At 39.8% G+C, this 21,792-nt stretch overlaps 1 protein-coding gene across 4 annotated transcripts in view; it reads right to left on the bottom strand.

Annotated features, from left to right (window-relative positions):
- Positions 1-3,448: 3,448 nt before the first annotated feature.
- clmpb (CXADR like membrane protein b) overlaps positions 3,449-21,792 on the bottom strand; it is a 221,816-nt gene continuing 203,472 nt past the window's right edge. For all 4 annotated transcript variants that reach the window (XM_088078690.1, XM_042486125.2, XM_042486126.2 and 1 more), the window contains 5 exons: positions 17,286-17,490; positions 13,620-13,787; positions 12,081-12,203; positions 11,446-11,587; positions 3,449-9,031 (listed from right to left, as the gene is read on the bottom strand). In XM_088078690.1, the coding sequence (XP_087934816.1) occupies positions 8,698-9,031; positions 11,446-11,587; positions 12,081-12,203; positions 13,620-13,787; positions 17,286-17,490 (972 nt within the window). In that variant the 3' untranslated portion in view covers positions 3,449-8,697. The remainder of the gene's footprint in view (positions 9,032-11,445; positions 11,588-12,080; positions 12,204-13,619; positions 13,788-17,285; positions 17,491-21,792) is intronic.

Here is a 21,792-nt window from a genome sequence, read left to right as displayed (position 1 = left end):
CCACCCTGTGTATCAAGAAAAAATGTGTTATACCACAGCTTACAGTCTGAAGGTGAAATCCTCAGCTGAATGCTTCTCCTTTTCAGAGCACAGAGTTATGGATCTCTTTTGTCTAATTTAGCCCACAGTTAATTTTACTTGCTTGCTCCATTAAAAGATACTGTATCATTAATTGCCTCATTTTTCAATTAAATGGACTAATAGCTTTCAGAATTAAGATTCTAGTTTATGTAATTGATATTCATGCATCTTGCTTTCCCTGATTAACAAAGAAAATCAAATACTTTAATTATTGAATATTAAGACTCCTTGTTGGCTGTATATCTTGAAGCTTTTTTTGACTTGGCGCCAAAAAAAAGTGATTCATCCTGCATCATCTTAAGCTCTTTATGAAACACATCACAGCTGTTTGAGTTTAGCCAAAGTTTTTCTCAGCTATATAGGTCAGAGAATCACAGTTTAAATTATGCTCACATTTATCAGGGACGTCATAGATACATTAATCATAATCAGGCTTGTCAGATAGAACAGTATCAGGTAGCTAGTTTACAATTTAGTCTCGCTGCAAATTGATAATTTCTCTGTAGCCCAGCAAAGACAAGTTTTTAAAGTGGAATAGTAGCAGTGCACGAGTCAAAAACAGCATGCTATTAACCTCTCTATCTAAATTCATGGCAGCTCTATAATTAGCGTGGTTGTCAGAGAATGAAATATGCCGCAGATGTGGGTCACAGTGCAATGTTCATTACCCGTAGATAATCGGTGCACAAAGCACTAGTAAAACTCTGCAGGATTATTCAAGCAGATTGACAATAGTTAAACTAATATATTGCCATCAGTTGTGTGCTGAAATACTGTGCTTTTACACTTTCTTTTTTAAACATATTTTTAAGGTAATAGACAATTAATTTTCGGATGGATGTACTGTAACACATAGATAAAAGCCTTTTTTAAAATGGAAACGGCAAGGTATAGTAACCATCAATGTCTGCTGCACTCCCATTCATCATTATATGCTGTTGCACTTGGTGCACATGTCAGGTTCCACCAGAGGGAGCTTTAGGCAAAGTTACCCATGTACATTACTTGCACCTAACGAGACCCACTAACAATATTACTGTTATGTTCTTCCATTGAGCCATATAGGACAACTGTGCACAGTGGATTGCAACATAAATAGATGACTGTTTTTCAACATAATTCTTTAACGGGCACTGTTCATGGATTAAATTAGGTTAGAGTTGTCTGTGGAGATCCAGGAAATGAGATCCTGATAAGGTCAATGTCCAAGAAAGAGGACAATATAATACAGGCCTCACAAATTTAGGTTAAAAAAGGCTGATGCAAACATAGTTCAGCTCCTAAAACTACACAGTCACATTTTATAATTTGCTGCCAGTCTTTTTCCTTTACATAGTTTACACATGAGATTTCAGATTAACTAGTCTCAACTGATGATGTATGATGTGTGACTTTTGATTCCTCTCATCTCATTAAGAGCCTATCAGCATCTCAGATAACGCAAGAGCTATCCCCAATCAACACCAGGGGGTGCAATTATATAAGTGACTTCAATTATGCAGGCCTCGTGTGGCAATCTCCAAGTATTTGCTGCAGATTATAGCAAGAGTCCAGGAGCAAAATATGATTTGGTATTAATTAGGCTGCAAAGCTCACTCGGAGCAAAAAACGTCTTATCTGTGTGATGACATATTTTATATTTTACAACACTTTCGTATTTGGGTTAATTGGAGCGTAAGTGTCCGTGTTAATCCATAATTGTGACACATCATGCTATTCAGTGATTTACAACATCAATGATGTGCCCTAAACAGACTAAAATAGCTAAATTGTGTAAAAAAACACATGATCTGTAACACTTCAAATCACCATGCTGAGTTTTCTAATGGTCCGAGCTGTGATGACGTCAGCGCATCATGTGCGTTCACTCATAGGTATGTGTGTGCGTGTGTGTGAGTGTGTGCGTGGGCATGCCAGTGAGATGGGTTTATGACACATGGCTAATCATGTGGAACAATGGGCACAGAAATGTGATCTAGCCTTGAAAATCCCATCTCACTTGATATGCATGCCATGTTTTGAAAAGATGTAAATTTAGCGAGCAGTCTGCAGCCCACTCCTCAGCAAACAGATGTCAGAGAACGCACTTATAATTGTATTATCCCCAGTGGCTCATTCATGTGCATTAACTCAGAGTGTTATTTCCACATGTTCAACCCATTTTTGGGGCTACTTGTCATACCTTTTGCGTGCATTCTTAAAGCAGAGATAAAGTCGCACCCTGTCTCTTGAACCAAGGCTGACATGGACACTCCATCTCAGCAGCTCAATAGATTGTCAACATAAGAAGAACTTTTCAGAGAGAGGAGATAAATGTCAGTCAATAAGTCGCTGACAGGTCCATAGATATCACTGACCTTGTTGCCACGGGTGCAAGTGTCACATTAAAGGGCTGGAAATCGAGAGAGAGACCATTAAGGAGGAAGGAGAAGAAGAAGTTGCCCCGCTACCCAATAGCTGTGTCCTCAGCCCTCAGCCACTCTTAAGTCCACTAATCACGATAGGCTTAGTTATACAGCTGTAAGAGGGGACGTCCATAGCTCCAATAAAATACCCTCAAGGCCTACCAGTGTTGTTTGACATAGATGTATTACTGTGACCCATACATTCAGTGCACATTTTGGCCCATGGATGGCATAGAAATACTGTTAGAGTCTAAAGCAAAGTTTTATGCTAAATGCTCAGTAGCACTGTTATTAAAGCCACAACAATTTATCAATCAATAATGTAATTGTCAACTAACTTAATCTAAATTGATAATCAATTTATCGGTTTAAGTAGATAAAAAAGGTCAAAATTCTCTGATTTCAGCTTCTTAAATGTGAATATTTATACTCTTTTCTCTTAATAAAAAAAAAAGGGGGCAATGAAGCATGACAACACTTACATGTCCAAGTATTTGACAATTTAAACGTTGACCTTTTTATGGCACAAGGGGAAAAGTCCTGAAGGGGGGCATGAATGACATGTCATTTCATGGCGATACACCCAATAGTTATCAAGACATTTCACTTAAAATCCCAAGTGCCAACCTCATGGTTGTGTTTGAACAAAGTCAGGGTATTGCCAAAGTCAATAGGCTAAATCATCTGGGAATTATGAATGCACTAAATTTTGTATGAATCCATCTTGTAAATGTTGAGATATTCTCATGGTTATGTGAAAAAAATGTGACCTGAAACTGCCCCTCCAGGAAAAGTGACAGGAATGCTACAATTCATTATCTAAAAGGTTTGCCAAGAATACCTGAGTTGACCATGACACATCTATGTCATTTAGGAGTACTGGATATGTGGTGTTATTCTTGTTTTGTATTTGCTCTTTTTTTTGAGAGGCCAAAATCCAAATCAAGATGCCACAATACCAATTAAGTTGTCATTGAATATTTTATTTGCAAATGAAAAGAGTAATAACTCAGAAGTCGTAAAAATATACATTTTTTTTTTACTTGTGATATTTACATGGATTGTTTTCATCAGACGAACAAAAAAAAATATTCTGTACTGTTTTATAAAACCAAAGAGAAGCCATGGCAGAAAAACAGATGAGAGTAAAGAAAACAAAAGTGTCTTACATTTCCCTTTAGTGATGCCGCGCTCAGCATGTCTCCCCCTGACATCGAAACAATGTAGTCAAGAGAAACAGCCAACCAGAGCCACAGATCCCACACAGGCCGGTGATGAGCACAGCACACAAAAAAAGTGCAAAGTACATTGATGATAATTTCAAAATAACGAAGAAGACAAAAATAAAGCTTCATAAAATTTTTCTGTGAATATATTTACAATTGTAGATTTTCTTTTTTTTTTGTTGTTTTTTTTCTATTTTTAGCCGAATACAGTTATGTTACATCAAAGCAAAGCATTCCCGTTCGTCTGCTCAATCTCCTATGACATGCAGGTACCTTTGCTTTCCTCCTTGAGGTTGACTACAGCCCCATCCATCTCCTCTCTCAAAAGTAACAATACATCACATTCCCTTATACTGACATAAAAGGCCAAACCACAAAGTCTGAGCATCACTTTGCCCTGCTCAACAGCTTTAATCAGAAATAAAACTGCTTAATAGAACATAAAACATAGTGGCTACATGAGATTCATACTCCTATCATATAACGCAGGATAAGCATTAAGGATTCCATGTTTACTGCACCTTGGAGTGTTGATAATAAGACAATATATAGTGCTGATGGATACTGTTTAAAAGAATGATATTGGGTGTGCTGCTGACACTTTGAGGTGTGATAAGACTTTCCCCCTCCACTCTCTACTGAACTGACAAAAGCTCCTTAAAATTCATTTGTTGGAAAGAGCGCAAGTTTGTCAGGCCACAAAGCTGCACACACGAGAGGAGAGATGCAACATGGAGGGCTCATAAACTGGGGAATCTGCCACCTGAGACTTGCAGTTGCTGGAAAGCAAATCAAAAAGCTTGGAGGAATTTAACAGCTGGAAGACTTGCATCCCATCCTCCACCTCTACTGCTACTTTCATCTGTAGTGGAGGGAATTTCAATGGCGAGAGCCTACAGCCCTGGCTCATAATCAATCCTGTTATACCTCTCCTGATTCCCAGTACAACACTCACAGATTCTTGTGGAAAAAAAATAAGTCTTGAAGCATATGCTATCCAGATTTTTAAGATGCATAGCAGAGTTTGTATGTGTGTTTGTGTGCAGATGTGTGTTTTGTTACAGTAGCTGTGTGTGTGTGTGTGTGTGTGATGTGTGTGTGCACATGTCCCCTGGGTGATGCAGAGTGTCTCTTTCTGTGCTGCATTTAGTATCCTGGATCCATCAGTCAGTCGTAATCCCTCTAGACATTCGATCCATCAAATTGATTCTGAAGGAGCAGAAATAACAAGGACTGCTATTTGGGCTTTTGTTTGTGCAAACTGTGTGTGTAAGCGCATGCGAGCATGTGCAACTGTGAATGTGCACGAGGCACACACCTGTGTTTCCCGTGCGGATCTGAATGTGCCACATGTACCTGTTTTTGTGTGTGTATATACAATTTTGACCTGTTTTGTACCGTGTATGTGAGTGTGTTTTTGTGTGTGTGTGCACCTTGAGATGCCATCAGTACACCCAGGGCCAAGTGCATTCTATGTTAAGAGACAGCAAGAGCAAGGAGAGAGCGTATAAGTGGCCTCCAGAGCTGACAATATTATGAATTATGGACGTGCTTTGTCTCGAGACACTACCCCCACAAGCAAAAAACATGACTGCTGCCCATGACGCCAAGTTCAATAGACATAGGAGTCAGTGAAAACTAAAATAAACACTGCCAGTCTGCAGTCATATCAGTTTGGCTTGAGCTTGCTTTGCCTGACTGGATCCTTCTCACTCATTGAATGGCTAACATGAGAATGTGTGGGTGTGGCCCAAGGGCTTATACTGAATTTACATGCACACACCTACACAGACACACTCGTACACATTCACAAACATGCATGCATGCACGCAAGCACACCCGCACGCACATACACACACACACACACCCACGCACACACACACACACACACACACACACACACACACACACACACACACACACACACACACACACGCACACACAGTGGGCTCCCTGCTCAAATATGAACTGCTGTCTCTAGTTGAATTTAAAAGGCATTTTTCCCCCTCATCTTCCCTCTCAGTTCAGTCACATGTAAATTCCCCAATGTGAAGTCAAACCACATGTGCTTTTTAGACAGATGTTGGTTTTCACAACTTCTGAAGTTGAATTATGTAAACTTATTTTGTGGGTTTTTTACTTTAGTGTGGCAGTTTTGATTTAAAAGTGAGGCAAGATTAAAGTCCTGCTACCAGCCCAAAGAGAATAGCAAAATTCATTACAAGCTATAATATTAAAGTGTTGGACACACTGATAATTTTCTACACGTAGAACAAGTAGTTGATCTTAAACTTACTAGTGTGTCCTGAGAGTCATTCAAAACAAAACCAGCTTATTTCCTTTGACCGTATGAACAGCCTTAAAAAATTTCAGCCTGATATATCTTGTCCCCAACTGGAAATTTTATCAGGATGGAGCGCTTGGATAAAAATAAGCGTTCACCAAAACATTCATGATATGTTGGCTATAAATACTGGTGGCAGATTTTATGGAAATCTATTACTTTTCAAGATCAGTTCCTAAATTCTGGTCAATGGTGGTGCTTGAGAAAAAGGGCAAAAATATTAATGATGTGTTGACTATAAATACTCATAGCAGACTTTATCAAAATCTGGCAGTTTCTTTTCAAGATCAATTCCCAATTTGTGGTAAAGGTGGTTGACCTGGTGGTGGTGATTGTGAAAAGGTCACAGGGTCACCAAAAACCTGAAGAAGTTATTCTCAAAGGATCAATAAAATCCATACAACAACCAATGAGAATCTGGCCAGTAACTGTGAGGGTATCTTTTTTTTTTTTGTTTTACATTTTTGTTTCACATGAATATGTAGCTTAAAATTTGAAAATCTCTATGGTGACATTAGAATAGGGGGTGTCACTTGTTGACACAACATGTGTACAAAAAAACACATGGTTTAAATTCACTTCTGGGTTTCTAATTGACCTGTTTGTAAGAGGTTTATCTCCCCTCACATACCCTTATTTATTAAATTAAATGACATCATGTGCGTATATCTATCTGTATGTACAATATAAAACAAGACTGATTACAGAATATACAGTACATTGTCCCATGGCATGGGATTGCTTTCTCACCATAGATAATTCACTCTGCTTGGTGCTCCCTATAGGCTACATCTGTTATTACAAGGGCAAGTTTTGTGAAGTTGTATCTCCCAGTATTTGCTACAGTTGACCCTCAAAGCTGGATGTGAACAGAGACTTAACCACTGGTGTGCTGAAGATAAGGACAAAGAAAGAAACCAGAAGAGAGGAGGGATTGCAAAGGCACACTAGATAGGGTACTTGCCCCCTTTTTTTCAGATACTTTCAATCAAACTGCACCAGGGTCTGTCTGAGGATAAAAGGGGAATTGGCTGATAGCATGACTCGACCAATAACTGAGCAGGTCCTGGTGATTCAGAGAGACAGCAATCGAGTGCCACTCTATTGTTGCGGATCCAGGGAGAGTACTGACAATGATACCATACACACCCTATACAACTGAAGTCTCTCCAGTCATACTCTCCGCTCCCTTCATTCAGACAGAGTAATTGTTAAATTGTACATCAAGGTCAATTCTTTGTGCCTTAGCTCGGATATTGATTCAGTTCCGCATAAGGAGCTGAAAAGAACGGGATCCACCATCTTTGTACATCACACATTCATGGTGACAGATTTTGGTTTCAGAAATGTTGCAGGTAAACAAAAAGAATTTAAAAAAAGCAACAATAATAACCCATCCTAAGGATTGGTGGCACTTTTTAGTATGGATGAGTGGACATATAGCTGTCTGTCACCCCTTAAAACCTGTTCATAGAGAAGAAACACAGGAGATCTGAAAGAAACGAAAGGAAAAACAAGTCCAGCTGGTCTAATAGAAGCATATCCCCTATATTTTAAGTATTGACTCGCTATAGGCCTAATACATACTATTTAATAATTCAGGAAAGATATTCAGTACCAGAAAATGATGTCTTTAGATGTAGACAGGATGTTGGAGGGGGGGGTACTCCATTGATTTGACTCTGCTGTCAATGCTACATCCTTGTACCTGAAGTTTCCCCTGCTGATCGGTAAAGCAGATGAGCTGTTTGTGAGCCAGCTGAGTCAGTCTCCGGACCGCAGTGGTTTCTCACAGGTTCGTTATGAGAGCACGAAAAGACCGAGAGCACTGAGGCAGATGATGCACACGCCCACACACTGTGTCTGTCCACATGGATGGGCACAATCGGCCCAGCCCATGGGAGGCTAAGGGGTTTGTGGTTTCAGAGCAGGTGCTGGAGGCAGCGAGTTGGAGGTGCAGGGTGACATGAATCAGAGAGTCACCCCACGCCCCCTCCCCTCCTCCCAGAGGATAAAAAAAATAAAAATAAAAATCAGTAGCTGTCTTACACTCTGTCCTCCTACTTGTTTCCGCCCTGCTTGTATCCATCTTGTATTTGTCCACAACCAAAGCTTAACAGCTGTGTGACTCCATTGGTATTGGGCTCAGAGTTTGGATCTATTTTATCATCCAGTCTTTACCGTCTCCCTTTTTTCCCTCTTATTCTCCACTGCATGCCTTACCCTTTGTTTTGATGAATAAATAAAAGCTCTACTACTGTAGGGGGCTCCTTCCACCTCGCTGCACACGGTGCTTCCCTGCGCCTTCAAAAGCCAAAAGACGGAACTCGGAAAACAAGTTCTGCCTTTAGCCATGAGATACAGACAGTGTTGCATCTCGGGTCTTGTTTTTTTCTTTTGTTTTGTTGTTTTATGTAATTCAGTAGGGGGCAAGCATGTCTTATTTTCCCTTTTTAAGTATGCATTCATTAAAAGTACTTTTGGACTTATAATATTGATTCTTTTAATTACATCCTTTTAACTAGTTGCATTTCTTTGTTTATGGAAGAGTCTTAGTCTTTTGGGGGGTGGGGGGGGGGCTCCAGGGCTCGGGCTGGGATGGGAGTCTCACATGGCTGCAGGAAGCGGTTGACTTTCGGCCTTACACAGTCTGAAAGGCCTTGGTCTGGGCGGGGACCATGAGGGTTGGGGGTGTGGGCCCAGACATGTTCCTGGAGTTGAATTTGGGAGTGGTAGGGGGCTCGGGGGTCTTGGGCACCACTGAGGTGTAGGCTGGAGGGGACTGGGGGAAACCTGGAGGTTGTCCATTTTCCTTGAGAGCTGCTACAGCTGGTGGACGGGGGCGGTGACCACGCTGGGCGCTGTTGTGCACCATGGACTGGGTGGAGGAGGCACCGGAGCGTGAGCTGCCAGAGCGGGATGAGGACAGGGAATTGGGCTTCACCAGCTTGGCCTTGGGAGCCTCTGCATCCTCCCTGTGGTTAGACACACACACACACACACACAGACACACACAGCAAACAATGATGACTCAGGTCCATTTATTTTATACCAACTGTACTTCTGAAAATAGAGAAGAGGAACAAACACATACACACAAAATGAACCGCAAAACAGCTCAGCACAGTACCATCCCAAACACTATTCTAAGACCCTATTCACACGGGACTAGTATTATATTGGGACGTCATGTAATTCATGAGATACCCCCCAGCCCCTCAGTTTTGTGAAACACATTTGCATGGAATAATGAAATCTGCTGAAATCACTCCTTCCCCAGATACAACTGTTGAAGGAAAAAAGTTTTTGCTGAAAACACAATGAAAACTTTCCTTTGTAATTCCACTTTCATGACAGGAGGAGAATAAAAAAAATGTACAAAATCACAAAGAAGAATAGAGACTGCATGGCAAAACAACCTAAAAACATGAATCACCAAAAATAGGATAATTTGTGCTGTGATTTTTACTTGGATGAAATTGCAGAGGATCATTGCAGTTATAATGAATCACTGTCACCGGGTCACCAGGGTGTGTGGGTTGCGGGGGCTAAGTCAGCAGGTAATATCATCCCACTGATATAAGGCTTATATTCTCCACAGAAAGTCGGAAATAGAAACCTCTCATCTGCGCACTGTTGGCTACACAGTACCTCCTCAGACACACCAGAAATGGTTCTATAACTCTTGGAAGATTTTTTTTTCAAACAGCTGTGAGGTTGGTTCTAACTCCATATACTCGAGATGTGCGTCACTAAAGCTGGTGTCGTCTGGTTCAGCACATTAGCGGAAAGGCTCAGACTCTTAACACGGTATAAAAACAGAAAACATTTCATCACATCTACATTATTTACTTGAAGCTGTCCCTCAACCGTTCTGCATTATGCATTGTTACATCAGTAAATATGCACCTACACCTACTCCAGTTTGTTGCAAAAAATGCTGCTGCTTTTACAAGTGTCATTAGCAGTCCACAGGGGCAGCCGCTACATGCAGACTTTAGAGTGATGAATAAACACTAGTGTGATCGCTCAGCTCTGATGCAACACACACAAAGACACACATACACAAGGGATGTGGGAGACGATGGCTCTTAAAAGATAATCAATAAGCACTTGACCTTGAAGTTGTTTTTATTTTTAGAAACACACGCACACACACACACACACACACACACACACACACACACACACACACACACACACACACACACACACACAAACACACACACACAGGCAGATAGACAGGTAGAAAGCAAACACATTCAAGCATACAGGGGCTGTTTCTGTGTCAGTTAGCATTTGCCCATTGTTGCTGTGGTGCTGCAGGTGCTCCGGCCCCAGGTGGCTGACATGGGCTGTAATCGCATTGATACAAGATATATTTATTCTGTTTCATTAAACTTCACGTCTGTCTCCCCTATCTGAGATATGTACCTTGTTTGTAGCATTATCTAATTAATGGCTGTAAATGTTCCTGCTCAGTATATCAGAAGGTAAAAAAAAAATCTAACTGGCTTTAAACATGATTTAGCGAGAATTTACACATTTTAAATGCATGCTAGTAGAGGCAGGTGTTTTCTGTAAAACTGCCTGCAATTATTGAGCAGTAAAACCACTGTGGGAAGAGCAGTGGAATCCAACATGCCAGAAGTGCTACCCTTGGCATGATGCACCACTCAAAATTACCATCGAGTATTGCACTCCAAATTAAAATTATTTCAGATTTTACATGTTTTGCTGCTCATCTTTCAGTGGGCAACTATTGAGGTCACAGATGTATGTGACACAGTCAGAAATGAGTAGCAAACACAGACTGTACACCAAGATGGACACCACATCTCCACTTCCTCCCACTGTGCAACATAAAGACAAAATTCTGCGGACAAGGCCACCACTATCGGCTATAGTCCAGGCAGTAGCAATCAGTACCCATACACTCCTCTGACCAATCACGAGTAGCTCGGTCAATCATGTGCACACCAGTTGGCAAACACAGCTTTCAATCATGAAACACTCTTTTTCTTCTTTAAGGTTTAAGTCACACAAAACAGTCAGAGGATGAAACTGTTGTTGCTTTTGCAAGTGTCTGCACTATGTTCTGCTCTCTACATCAATGTGAGAGAAGAGCAAATTTCTTATCATGTGAAGGCAGCTTAAGACAGCAACAGGGTTGAACTCATTTAAACGTGTCAAGTACAGTTAAACTAAAAAAGCAAAAGCCCCACAGAGATACAGAAATGACGAAACACTTGGATAAACACACGCAGGGCTATCTGCACTCATAATACCACACATCCACACAATTTTAGCCTTTCGGCGAGCCTATAACTAGTATAATAAACTTGCAGAAAAGCAAAACAGTCCCGCAAGAAAAAGATGATGATTAAACCTGATCTCGTTCGGAGTCTCCTCCTCCTCGTACTTCTTTTTCTCTTTCTTCCGGAAGACGAGCCAGATGATTAATATGACAATGAGGACACCGAGGGATATTCCCACCACTGCACCTGCTACCATGCCTACATCCCTCACATCTGTGAATGGAGAAGAGGAAGTCATGAGTGATGACAGATAGAGTCACTTACGATCACATATAATTCATCGCTCACAAATACTTCTGGTCCATGCTTGTTTAAATACCTCAACACTCCCTTCGCCTGTGCCACAGTGCCCAAATTTGATTTAACCCCCATGGCTATCAAACTTTTTGCTGAGCTTCTTTTATGTGACATTTGCTATACATGTGACCCCCAACCATCCTGGGCCTGTCAGGAAATGCATTAGTGTGACAGTGAAACATGCAGTTGGAGCATAGGTGGTGACTAGTAACCACCAGTTAAGTTTAGTGCAGTCCCTATAGTACGGGAGCACTGGGAGGAGTAAGGGTGTGGGGAGGTAGATGGAAAAGCAGACGTGGGAGAAATGTATTTCCATCTGCAGTTTGAAACAATAACCATCAATCAGTGTGGCAGTTTGGTGCGAGGTGAACCCTGCGAGGTCGACTCTGTGTTCCTTCCCAAAACTCACGCTGCATTGTGACCTCAATGGTGCAGTTTTCTTCTCCCACGTCATTGCTTGCTGTGCACCTGTAGACCCCTGTGCTGTCCATGGTGAGATTCCTCAGGGTCACTAGCTCTGGGTTCTTGAGATCTGGGGGAGTAAAAAAAAAAAAAAAAAAGAATAAATAAATAAAAAATTAGTGTTTTGATACATATGAGATATGTTTGCATGTATGTTTTTTTTATATTTGTGCTATATATATATTCATTTTTTCCCGATTAATTTAAGATCCTTTTTTATCATTTTGTGAATTTCTTTCACTGTCTTTGATTGTAATTGTGCTTTGGCAACACATGTCAGATGTAATCCCAATAAAGCGAAAGAAAGAAAGAGAGAGATTGATGGAGTTTATTTAACAATGAGGCCCATTGCTTTGAGAAAGACTTGAAGAGAGTAACAGAAGCGTGTCTGAGAGAGCGATGGAGCCCCACAGCCCCATGGGATATTTACTCATCCCCACAAGTGACAACCATGTGATATTACCTTACACCAGACCCATAAATAATGGCTGCTGACGCTGTGTGTTATCGTCCAATGAAAACTAATTAGACTGAACAGGTGTTGTTTGGTGGAGGTCATTAATTTGAAGGTTTTCGTCTGGGCACGTGCCATCACGGATGCCAGTTTAAACACTGGAGGGAAAACTGAGACGGAGAGGTTGGCAACCCGGGGGTGTTTATGCCGCTTTAGAGAATACACAGTTGGGAGAATTGCCCTACCATTAGCTTTTCTGCTATAAACTGTCTCTGTTACTATTTAGAGGCGGATATGCCTGGTTATGATCCAAGAGGAATGCCAGAATCCACACCATGTGAATGAAGTGTGCCTCAGGGCTACTACCGAGCCAATGTTTTTTTTTGCAACAGAATGTAGTGGGAGCTGCCAGACCAGTTCTGTGTATTACATTTGATTTTTCTCCACTTTACACACAATCCAAGAAAACACACTGACTTCATGCATGCAGGTATAATTCACTTGAGCCAGGCTGACATTTCAATGTCACAGCCATCTTCATAAGATGACAGTATCTGCCTGCATCCTTGTGTTTATATAACTCATCCCAACAGAGTACAAGTAGAAATCACAGGGCTGTGTTCTGTTTGATTTCCCGGTGAAAAAATAGGTAGTATGCATAATGTGGTCTTGAGCTGTATATGGCAGTACTGGCACTGGTGTAAAGATAAGAAAGGCATGCAGAATCTGTGGCCTAATTGGCACAATCTGAGCCCATCTAAGCGGCCTTCGTTAAAGCATTATAACTTTTATTGAATCTGAGAGAGCCACCTGGAGAATGTGGTAGTACTGGGCAGATTTAGGTGTCAGTGTTTGCAAATGTATAAAGTTGGGAGGAGGCGAAGAAAAGGCGGTGTGCTCAGCAAAACACTTCCCGGGATAAATGCAGCCCATAAAAATCACTAATATGAAAATGAATCTTCATAGCATTTATGTGCAGAGGGCTTGAATGATGAATCAGCATGTCAGCGCAGTGCCAATTATTTTCCTTACCTATCAGTGCCAGGTTTGGCAGCTTGCCCAGACTCTTGCCTTTGTCCAGCACCCGCTCCCACTTGTAGTTGATGGGGTCAGAGCCGTCGCTGGACTTGCAGTTCAGCTTTACATCACTGCCCTCCAGGAGTTTGCCATCCATCCAGCACCTCGGCTTGGAAGGTTTGACTGTGAGGACACATGGGAATCAGAATTATTTTTTACACAAATGTGCAACAAGCAAACATTTGCTCCTTAATCACATTGGTGTGGACTTAAAAAAATAAGTTTTTCATAGAATTTCAACCATTTAGATTACGCCTTTTACTATTATAATGTATTATCATAGCAAAGCAAAGGAACAAGCAAACAACTGTCAGGACAGGGAATGGGTTATTCTTTGATAATAATATTTGTGTCCCTGTCAGAAATAAGAAAAACATAAACACATTTATCATTTTTCTTTTTCCTTTCTTTTTTTATATTGTCACAAATACTTGACACCAAAAAGAACTTATTGCTAAATGATTTTTTTTTATCATATAAAAAAAGTGGCCTTTTATGTGTGTTTTGCTATACGTCTTTTGCACCTGAGCCAGATTTTGGACATTCAACCTTGCTTAATTATGATTTAATATTGATCTAATATGAACATCAAATACAAATGATGCATAAATACCAATTTTAATGAAATGTATCATGCATTGTAAGAAATATTAGTATTTATTTTTCTTTAAAATAACACCAGTCCCTTGAGGTTAGTGACGTTTCCACCATACTGTACAAAATGTAAATTCAGGGAGTTTATTTTAGACTTTGTATACTTGGTGACTTCAGCAGGACAGGAGAGCAAATGACTACAGGAAAGTTAGTTTCATGAAAGGAACTAAAATGAGAAGAAATCGAGGTAATTTTTTAAAATAAAGAACGTGTTGTCATTTCCAAAGAGCTCATATTCTCTTTGAATGCACAAATAATGACAAAAACAACATTTTATATGGTGTAATTTGTGCATATTTAATGCTAATACTAAAATTGACATTAGCAAGCTACATTAAGATTTTAACAAATATATATGTAAAAATATCATTGCACAATAATCATTTTCAACACTGCTGCGATGGAGAAGACATATGGTAGAGGAAATTATATGAAATTCCAGGGTTATGTTACTGATGATATTGTATCAATACATTTCTCACAAAATGTATTACATTTTGAAAGTTTCTAAAAAGCAAAATGGACCATAGTTGAACAATGACACAAATATTGCTTGGTTCTTACACATAATTAAATGTGTAGTTTAAAATAAAAAAAAAAAATTCAAGAGCATGGAAAATACAGAAAAAAATACAGTATATTCATTGAAATTTACATTTTCAACCTTATAATTAGCCAAAGACACGAGACTGAGGATAAATCTGAAGCACCATTTAAACAGGCTTCTGCAGTTTTTCCTCTAAAAATGAATGGAAGACCCAGATATATTGAAACTGGGGCCTGAGAATTGAGACACATTTCCTAATTTTGGATTATTATTGCTATTGTGAAATGAAGTTTAAAATCTCAAACAAATATTCTACGAGGTCATAAAACCAGTCTCTACTCATTATCAATCAGTTAATGATAATGCTTTTCTCAAAGTATCTTAAATGAGTTGAAGTATAGTTTACGATGGATTTTCTCCTTTCAATAGAAAATTTACCGAAGCGCGACTTAACACCAGTGTGTATCACCTCAAAAATAAAACACCACATACAATAAAGAGCAAAGGCATGAGAGCAGATAATAAGAACACAAAAGCCTTGTTAAGTTGCACAAAGTTAAAAATGTTAAAAAATACATCATAAACCTGATTTGAATGTGTCTATCTATATCCATCACTGGAGCAATTTATATTTCTTAATGAGGGTCACAGTTGTTTCTCTGAGCTGGTGGCACATGCAGGAAAAAAAAGTCCCATAGGATGGATCAATGTGACCCCAAAGCTGGCTGCGAACGCTTGTGGTAATATGTTCTCCACAGGTCAACGTCACAGTAGCTGGAGGCACAGTTCAGTATAGCTGGTGCCTGCTGAGCCCTGTACAGCTGCTCTGCAATGCTATACAAGCAGGAAAATAGCACACTGTTCTTTCCCTCCCAAGTGATGTATTTTTAGATCAGTGGTGGGCTAAATTTAAACATCTATTTTGTGTTTTTGTTAGGCTGTCATATTAACGACGTCGCCTTTTGTGCATTTGGCTGTTGCTGCTTGTCAGCAAACTTGCAGTGTGAGTAACTATGTAATGCTAAAACACAGAGAGAAGCTGGTAGCTGGTAAATAAAGCCAGATAGTATTTCTGCCTTTTTTCGTCTAACCCTCTTTTTCTCCATTCCGTCCTCATCCGCGTGTGCATCTCACAGCTTTGTCAGGGTCAGTTAGGCCTAACTGCAGCAGGGGCCACACACACACACACACACACACACACACACACACACACCTATATTTTGCCACAAACAAAAACACAGCACATGCACACTCTAACACACCAAGTGAAAAAATCTGCACATGCAAATCCACACACATTGTACGTAAACACAAACACAACCAGTGGAGGCACGCATAAACCCTGGCAAGCACACAAACGCATACACTCACACACCGTCTCATGCCAAGCCAGCTACCAGCTCGGCTGCCAAGCTATTATCTTAGCGTGGGGAGCGGGAGAAAAATGCAAATGTTCGTCTCTCTCAAAATCGAAAGTGTCACCACAAAGCTGAGGGCAATTTGTAAAAATCGAGGCACTAACTCACTGAAATGTCTTTATGGAAGAGAGGAGAGTGAGAGCGAGAGGATTAACAGACTGTTCCATTAGAAAACCAATAACCGCGGGTTGAACTAATCTCCCATGATGTTTTAATAAATCGCCTGCTTTTCTGACATTGAGAACGCTCTTGCTCCTCCCGCTGGACTTTGCGGCTGGCTTTTGTGGTTCAGCCGCTCCCCTTTTGCTGTCTGTCCTTCAGAGCTGTTTAGCTATTCGAGATATGCAGGCAGAGACACGTATTACCACTGAGCTAGCTGTAAAGCTAAGCCATTTAGAACCATCTGCATACTGAGCAAATGAGGAAAACAAAAGGAATAAAAAAAATAAGGGGATACAATGTTCGATGATGCCTTGGCTGTGGCTTATGAGGCCCAAACAGGCTTTTCTATATATGCAAGAGCTAAGACATGACTCGTACAAATACTTTTCCTAAGTAGCTTATCAGTAGTTAGATTGATGACAGCTTACTTTTTTCAATGCCATTTTCAGCTACTAAATTTCATTACAGAATGTACCTCAAACAGGGAGCAGGGTCTGTTTTCTCATAGTTCTCACAGAGGACACTAATATAAAGAATTCAACTTGATGCTTGTCCTTGTAACTCAGACTCTAATCAATCACTCTCCTCCAGACCCAGTCGCATGTTTCTGGTCTCACCTCATCAACAAACCAATCCGAACGAACCTAAACAGCATGAGCGAAATCAAATCACACTGTCTGAATCAAATTGAATCATTAGGACGGTCAGCATGATGGAGGAAATGTGCCAGGCTAATGATCCAGTGATTTGGTCTGTGTGTGTACGAGAGTATGTATGTACAAATGGGTTCTCCATAACCTGAGTATGTGTGTCTGGTGCAATATGTCTGACAACACTCACCCAGCACAATGAGGTTGACCTGGCTCCAGTGGTACTTTCCCCCAGTCTTCACTTTACAGTAGTAGTCCCCAGAGTCGGTCAGCAGCAGGTCGCTGATCAGCAGGGAGGCGTCCCCACCCAGGTACTCCCCAGCGAAGGACAGACGGCTCGCCTCGCTGCCTGTCGCCTCATTGGTGTACACCTGTCCCCCAAAGAAGGTGATGATCTAGAAATATTGAAGAGAGGAAAAACAGATATTAAGTTTAATGTTGTTTACTGTTTTCACTGATCCAAAACATCCAAATCTCTTGTGTGACAAGCTACTTATGTCTCCGTCTATGACTGAGAGCTATGAATGATGATATGGCCCTTACTCTTCCTTTTTGACAAATATTTCAATTTCCTCTTGGACTTCCTTTAAACTAACATTTTCATTGTTGTAGTGTCAGTATTCATCTAATTAACGCAACCAACCCCCCAAAAAAGGCTTTCACATTACTAAGCAACCCATTTGTTTAACTTACTGTGAGTAATACCCTTGACATATTTGACTGGTAGCCTTTCTATTAACATTTAAAATGACAAAACTCTAATGACGGTGTACATACGGCTCCAAAATATCCACACAGTCCCTCACTGGGTGCACAGTGTTGAGAAAAACAGAATACCAGCATTCATGGGTAACACTGTTAATAATCACTTTTTAATTAACACTCGGGAAATATATATATATATTTTTTTTTTTACAAATGAACACAGTTGCTGGAATGCCAGTATCCTGCCAGTGTTCATTTAGCTGATTATCAGTGAGTGCTGTTATCTCCTTATGCTCTTTCTACGAGCCCAGCTGTGAAATTGACCAAATAAAAATCTACTCTGGTGCTGAGTTAAAAAAATTGAAATGCCCACAGTGGCACTGATGTGATGTTAGCACTCTGGCTAAAATAAAAGGCTAGAGAGCTAAACAAATGTTTCACAGCTGATATAGTACAAAGTAACCCATGCTGTGTGTTCGAATAGCAAGTGTGTCGTGTTTTTGTGCAATTGTTGTCATGTTTCCTTTTAGCAGGTAATCTGTTGATCAGTCGCGCAGATAATAAATTGCCAAAGCTTTTGCAACATGGCCCTCTTGCGTGCATAATGCTATTGTCAGTGTACAGTGCTTGCTCCATTAAAACTCAACATTTGTACATTCAAGTGTTGGAAAGCTGGGTAGTGTCATCATGACACAGAGGTCACCAGATCTCACAATTTGATTTTCACAAAAAACAGCTACTGAGTGTTGCAGTCAGTATTGCATTGAAGTCAGAAGCAGTGCATTAGTATATGCAGAAATATAGTCAACAAACCTAGTTATTACTAATATTACTAAATGGGGTGGTCTTTTGACTTACATTAATACTATGAATTACATTGTTTCTGTGGGGGAATAACAGCACTGTAAATGTGTTTTTATATATTTTTGTTTATGTGTACACCTCATACACACAGGGTACGCACCAACATACTCCTGTGTTTACATTTATGTATATATATTGTAAATTTAATTCAATTCAGATGCATATATAAATAATAAAATTGATTAAGTTTCCCTATAATGTTATTTTGCTTTCTGCCCGGTTTACTTATGAGTGAACTTTTGCATTTGTCTTTATCAACAAAAGAAATTAAATATAAAAAACAAAAGAAACAAAGATCAGATGATCCGAACTTTGAACATTAAAATTAGGCTGGTACAAAAAGAGATGTTTGTGTCACGGTTTGCGACTGAAACAATCTACTTTGCTTTTTTTCTTTTTATTTTTAGCACAAAGTTCATTGATGTCTGCAAAGACTTGCTCTTCAAAGGAAAAAAATCTGATGGTATGAAACTTCATCGTAGACATCTAACATCTGTAAACCTGAACTGAAAGCTTTCATTTTTTTCTCTGCCTATTTATGTCTTTGTATGGCTTGTTTCTATATCCTCTCCTTGTTTCTCTTTGCCTCTCTTCCTCTCTCTCTCTCTCTCTCCATCCACATACGCAACACAAACAAACACAGCTGTCACAGTGGCCTATTACTCAGGGCAAGTGAGAGCCTGCAGATGGGGACTGCTAAATGCTGGTGCCACAGCGCATCAGTGCCTAAGAAACAGGGGCACCTGCTGTGATCACAGGTGACGACTGGCCATTTACACACACACGAAACATGCACTGACCTACACACACAAAGTAGCTTCTATGCAATGTAGAGTGGACAAACGGTATGAATGCAAACAGACATACATTACTGTGCCACAGCTACAGGCGCAGAGCGACACGGCCCTGGCACCTAAACAAAGCGGGACATATTTTAAAAAGCGTCTGCCTTTGGGCACACTTCTGTTGCCTTCATGAAGTCTGGACATTTATTTCTCACATACACATAGCCTACACTACAAGTGTATTTATGCTTCTGGTTATGTCTGGTGTTCTCTGAACACATGCTTATGACACCGACAGAGAGAGATTGTGAAAGTGCCGGTGAGTGTGAGGAATTTAAAAAAGAATTTAGTAAAAATGGCCACGGGCTGTTAGCATAGTTTGCAATTAAAATGAGGTCGTTTGTTTATTCAGTAAAAAGTTGAAAATACTGTATGCAGACATGGAGTGTCTCTACCTTCCAGAGCTTTTTTGAACGGATAACGAGTCATTAGATGAAAAACACTTAGCTCAGTTATTTTTACTCACTACAGTAAAATGTTTCGTTGACTTGCAAGGTTATTTTCAGATGTACAATAAAAACAGTTAATATTTAGTGTAACAGGAGCTGAACTCTTTCTGTACAATATGCTTACGGGAAATATATCAGATTACAATTTATGTATCTTATTTTCACATCATATATGATACTTTGTTAAAACAAAAAAAAAAAAGATGATGGCATCTATTCTTTGATCAAGGAGGGATTATTAAGGATTATTCCAGCCATATTATAAACAAAGAGTATAGTTAATGTTCAAACATTTGATGTTTTTGGGCTTTTTTTGAAAACTAGTGATGTAAACACTTAATCATTAATTGGTTAACTGCAAATCATATTTTTGACTGGATATGCATGTCAGTCTATAAGTTAATTTGTTTGCGTGTGCACGCACGCACGCACACACACACACACACACACACACACACACACACACACACACACACACACACACACACAAATATTTGTTTTAAGATAGATCTGCTGCCGCCACTATTACACTGGCAGCACCAAAATGCAACTTCTCGGAAAGGACGACCAAAATCTTGTACATCTCAGCCACCTGCTCATTAGTGTACTCTCCAGTCTGCCACAGGCGGACATAATATAAAACAAAGCCACTGATTGGTTTGACAAAGGACTCACCGACGCCTTGTGGGGAAGGTTACAACAACAATAACTATTTCCAACAAGGGAAAAAAAAATAAAAATCACAGAAGCTGTTTAGTGTTGGATTTATCATTATGGAATGACTTTACAGTCTCCAAGAAGACACTGCATTTCAAGGCCGCGTGACAAAACTTCTGAAAGTGACATGAACGCTCCAGAGCCCTTGCTGGAGCAGTATGACAGTTAGCAGTAGCTAAAAAAAGTATTTCTTGCATGGAGCATGCCATAGATATTAAATGTTAGCAATGCTATGTCCTGTTTGGCATTGTCAACCACAGATTTAACTTCTATAGTGTCCAGTAAGTCAGATTTTTCTCATCAGTCCCGTTCAACGCTTGGATGGTAGGCAGAGTTGCACATGCAGCTCAGCTTGAAAAGCTCTGCTTTAATAATACAGTACACAGTTTATTTTCAGAAAACGTTACATTAGACATCGCATGTTTTTGAATGCCTGATCGGACTGCACGAGGCATTACACACGCATGAACACAGAGTTTACTTGCCCCCGGCACTGTAATGTCGAGTGCACCTCTTGAGTTTCATATTATTTTTGCAATTTTTAATTAAAAATGAACCATTTAGAAGACGGGTGTTAGTTTGTCGAAAGCAAAATTAACCAAACTAACACCCCTAATTAAAACTGTCATCCACAAAGTGTTTAATTAATATAAATATATGTTTATGTATCCATCTAAAGAGTGAAAACAGTAAATATAAAACAATTTAATGCACAGGAAAATGAAACACTGAAAAATACATATCCTGCATATTTGCCATTGTTGGCGACACTCCCCACTCTGCTCTACTGTTAATATTGATCAGCTCAGTGGGTCCCAGTTGTCCCAATAATAAACTCTAAATAACAAATAATAAAATAATAATAAATGCCAATTAAATGTGTTCAGAATTGTGTGCTGGAGGGCAGCGCTTGTTTTTTTTAGTTTTTGTTTTTTGTTATTATCATTATTTTTATACATACATTTTCTTACACTTAAAAACCAGCAGTATACAATCTGGATATCACACTGCTGCTGGTGTGTTTTCCATGAAAGGATGATAATTTGCGGACATTTGAGAATTTCAGCTATAAGCATCTTATTTATCTTGATTTACATTTTTTGGAAAATGACATCCT

This window comes from Plectropomus leopardus, chromosome 6 (assembly GCF_026936395.1).
Source record: "Plectropomus leopardus strain MGB_pleo_1.0 chromosome 6, ASM2693639v1, whole genome shotgun sequence".
Classification (NCBI taxonomy): domain Eukaryota; kingdom Metazoa; phylum Chordata; class Actinopteri; order Perciformes; family Serranidae; genus Plectropomus; species Plectropomus leopardus.
Note: the sequence above shows the minus strand (reverse complement) of the source record. Positions and strands in the feature narration are given on the sequence as shown.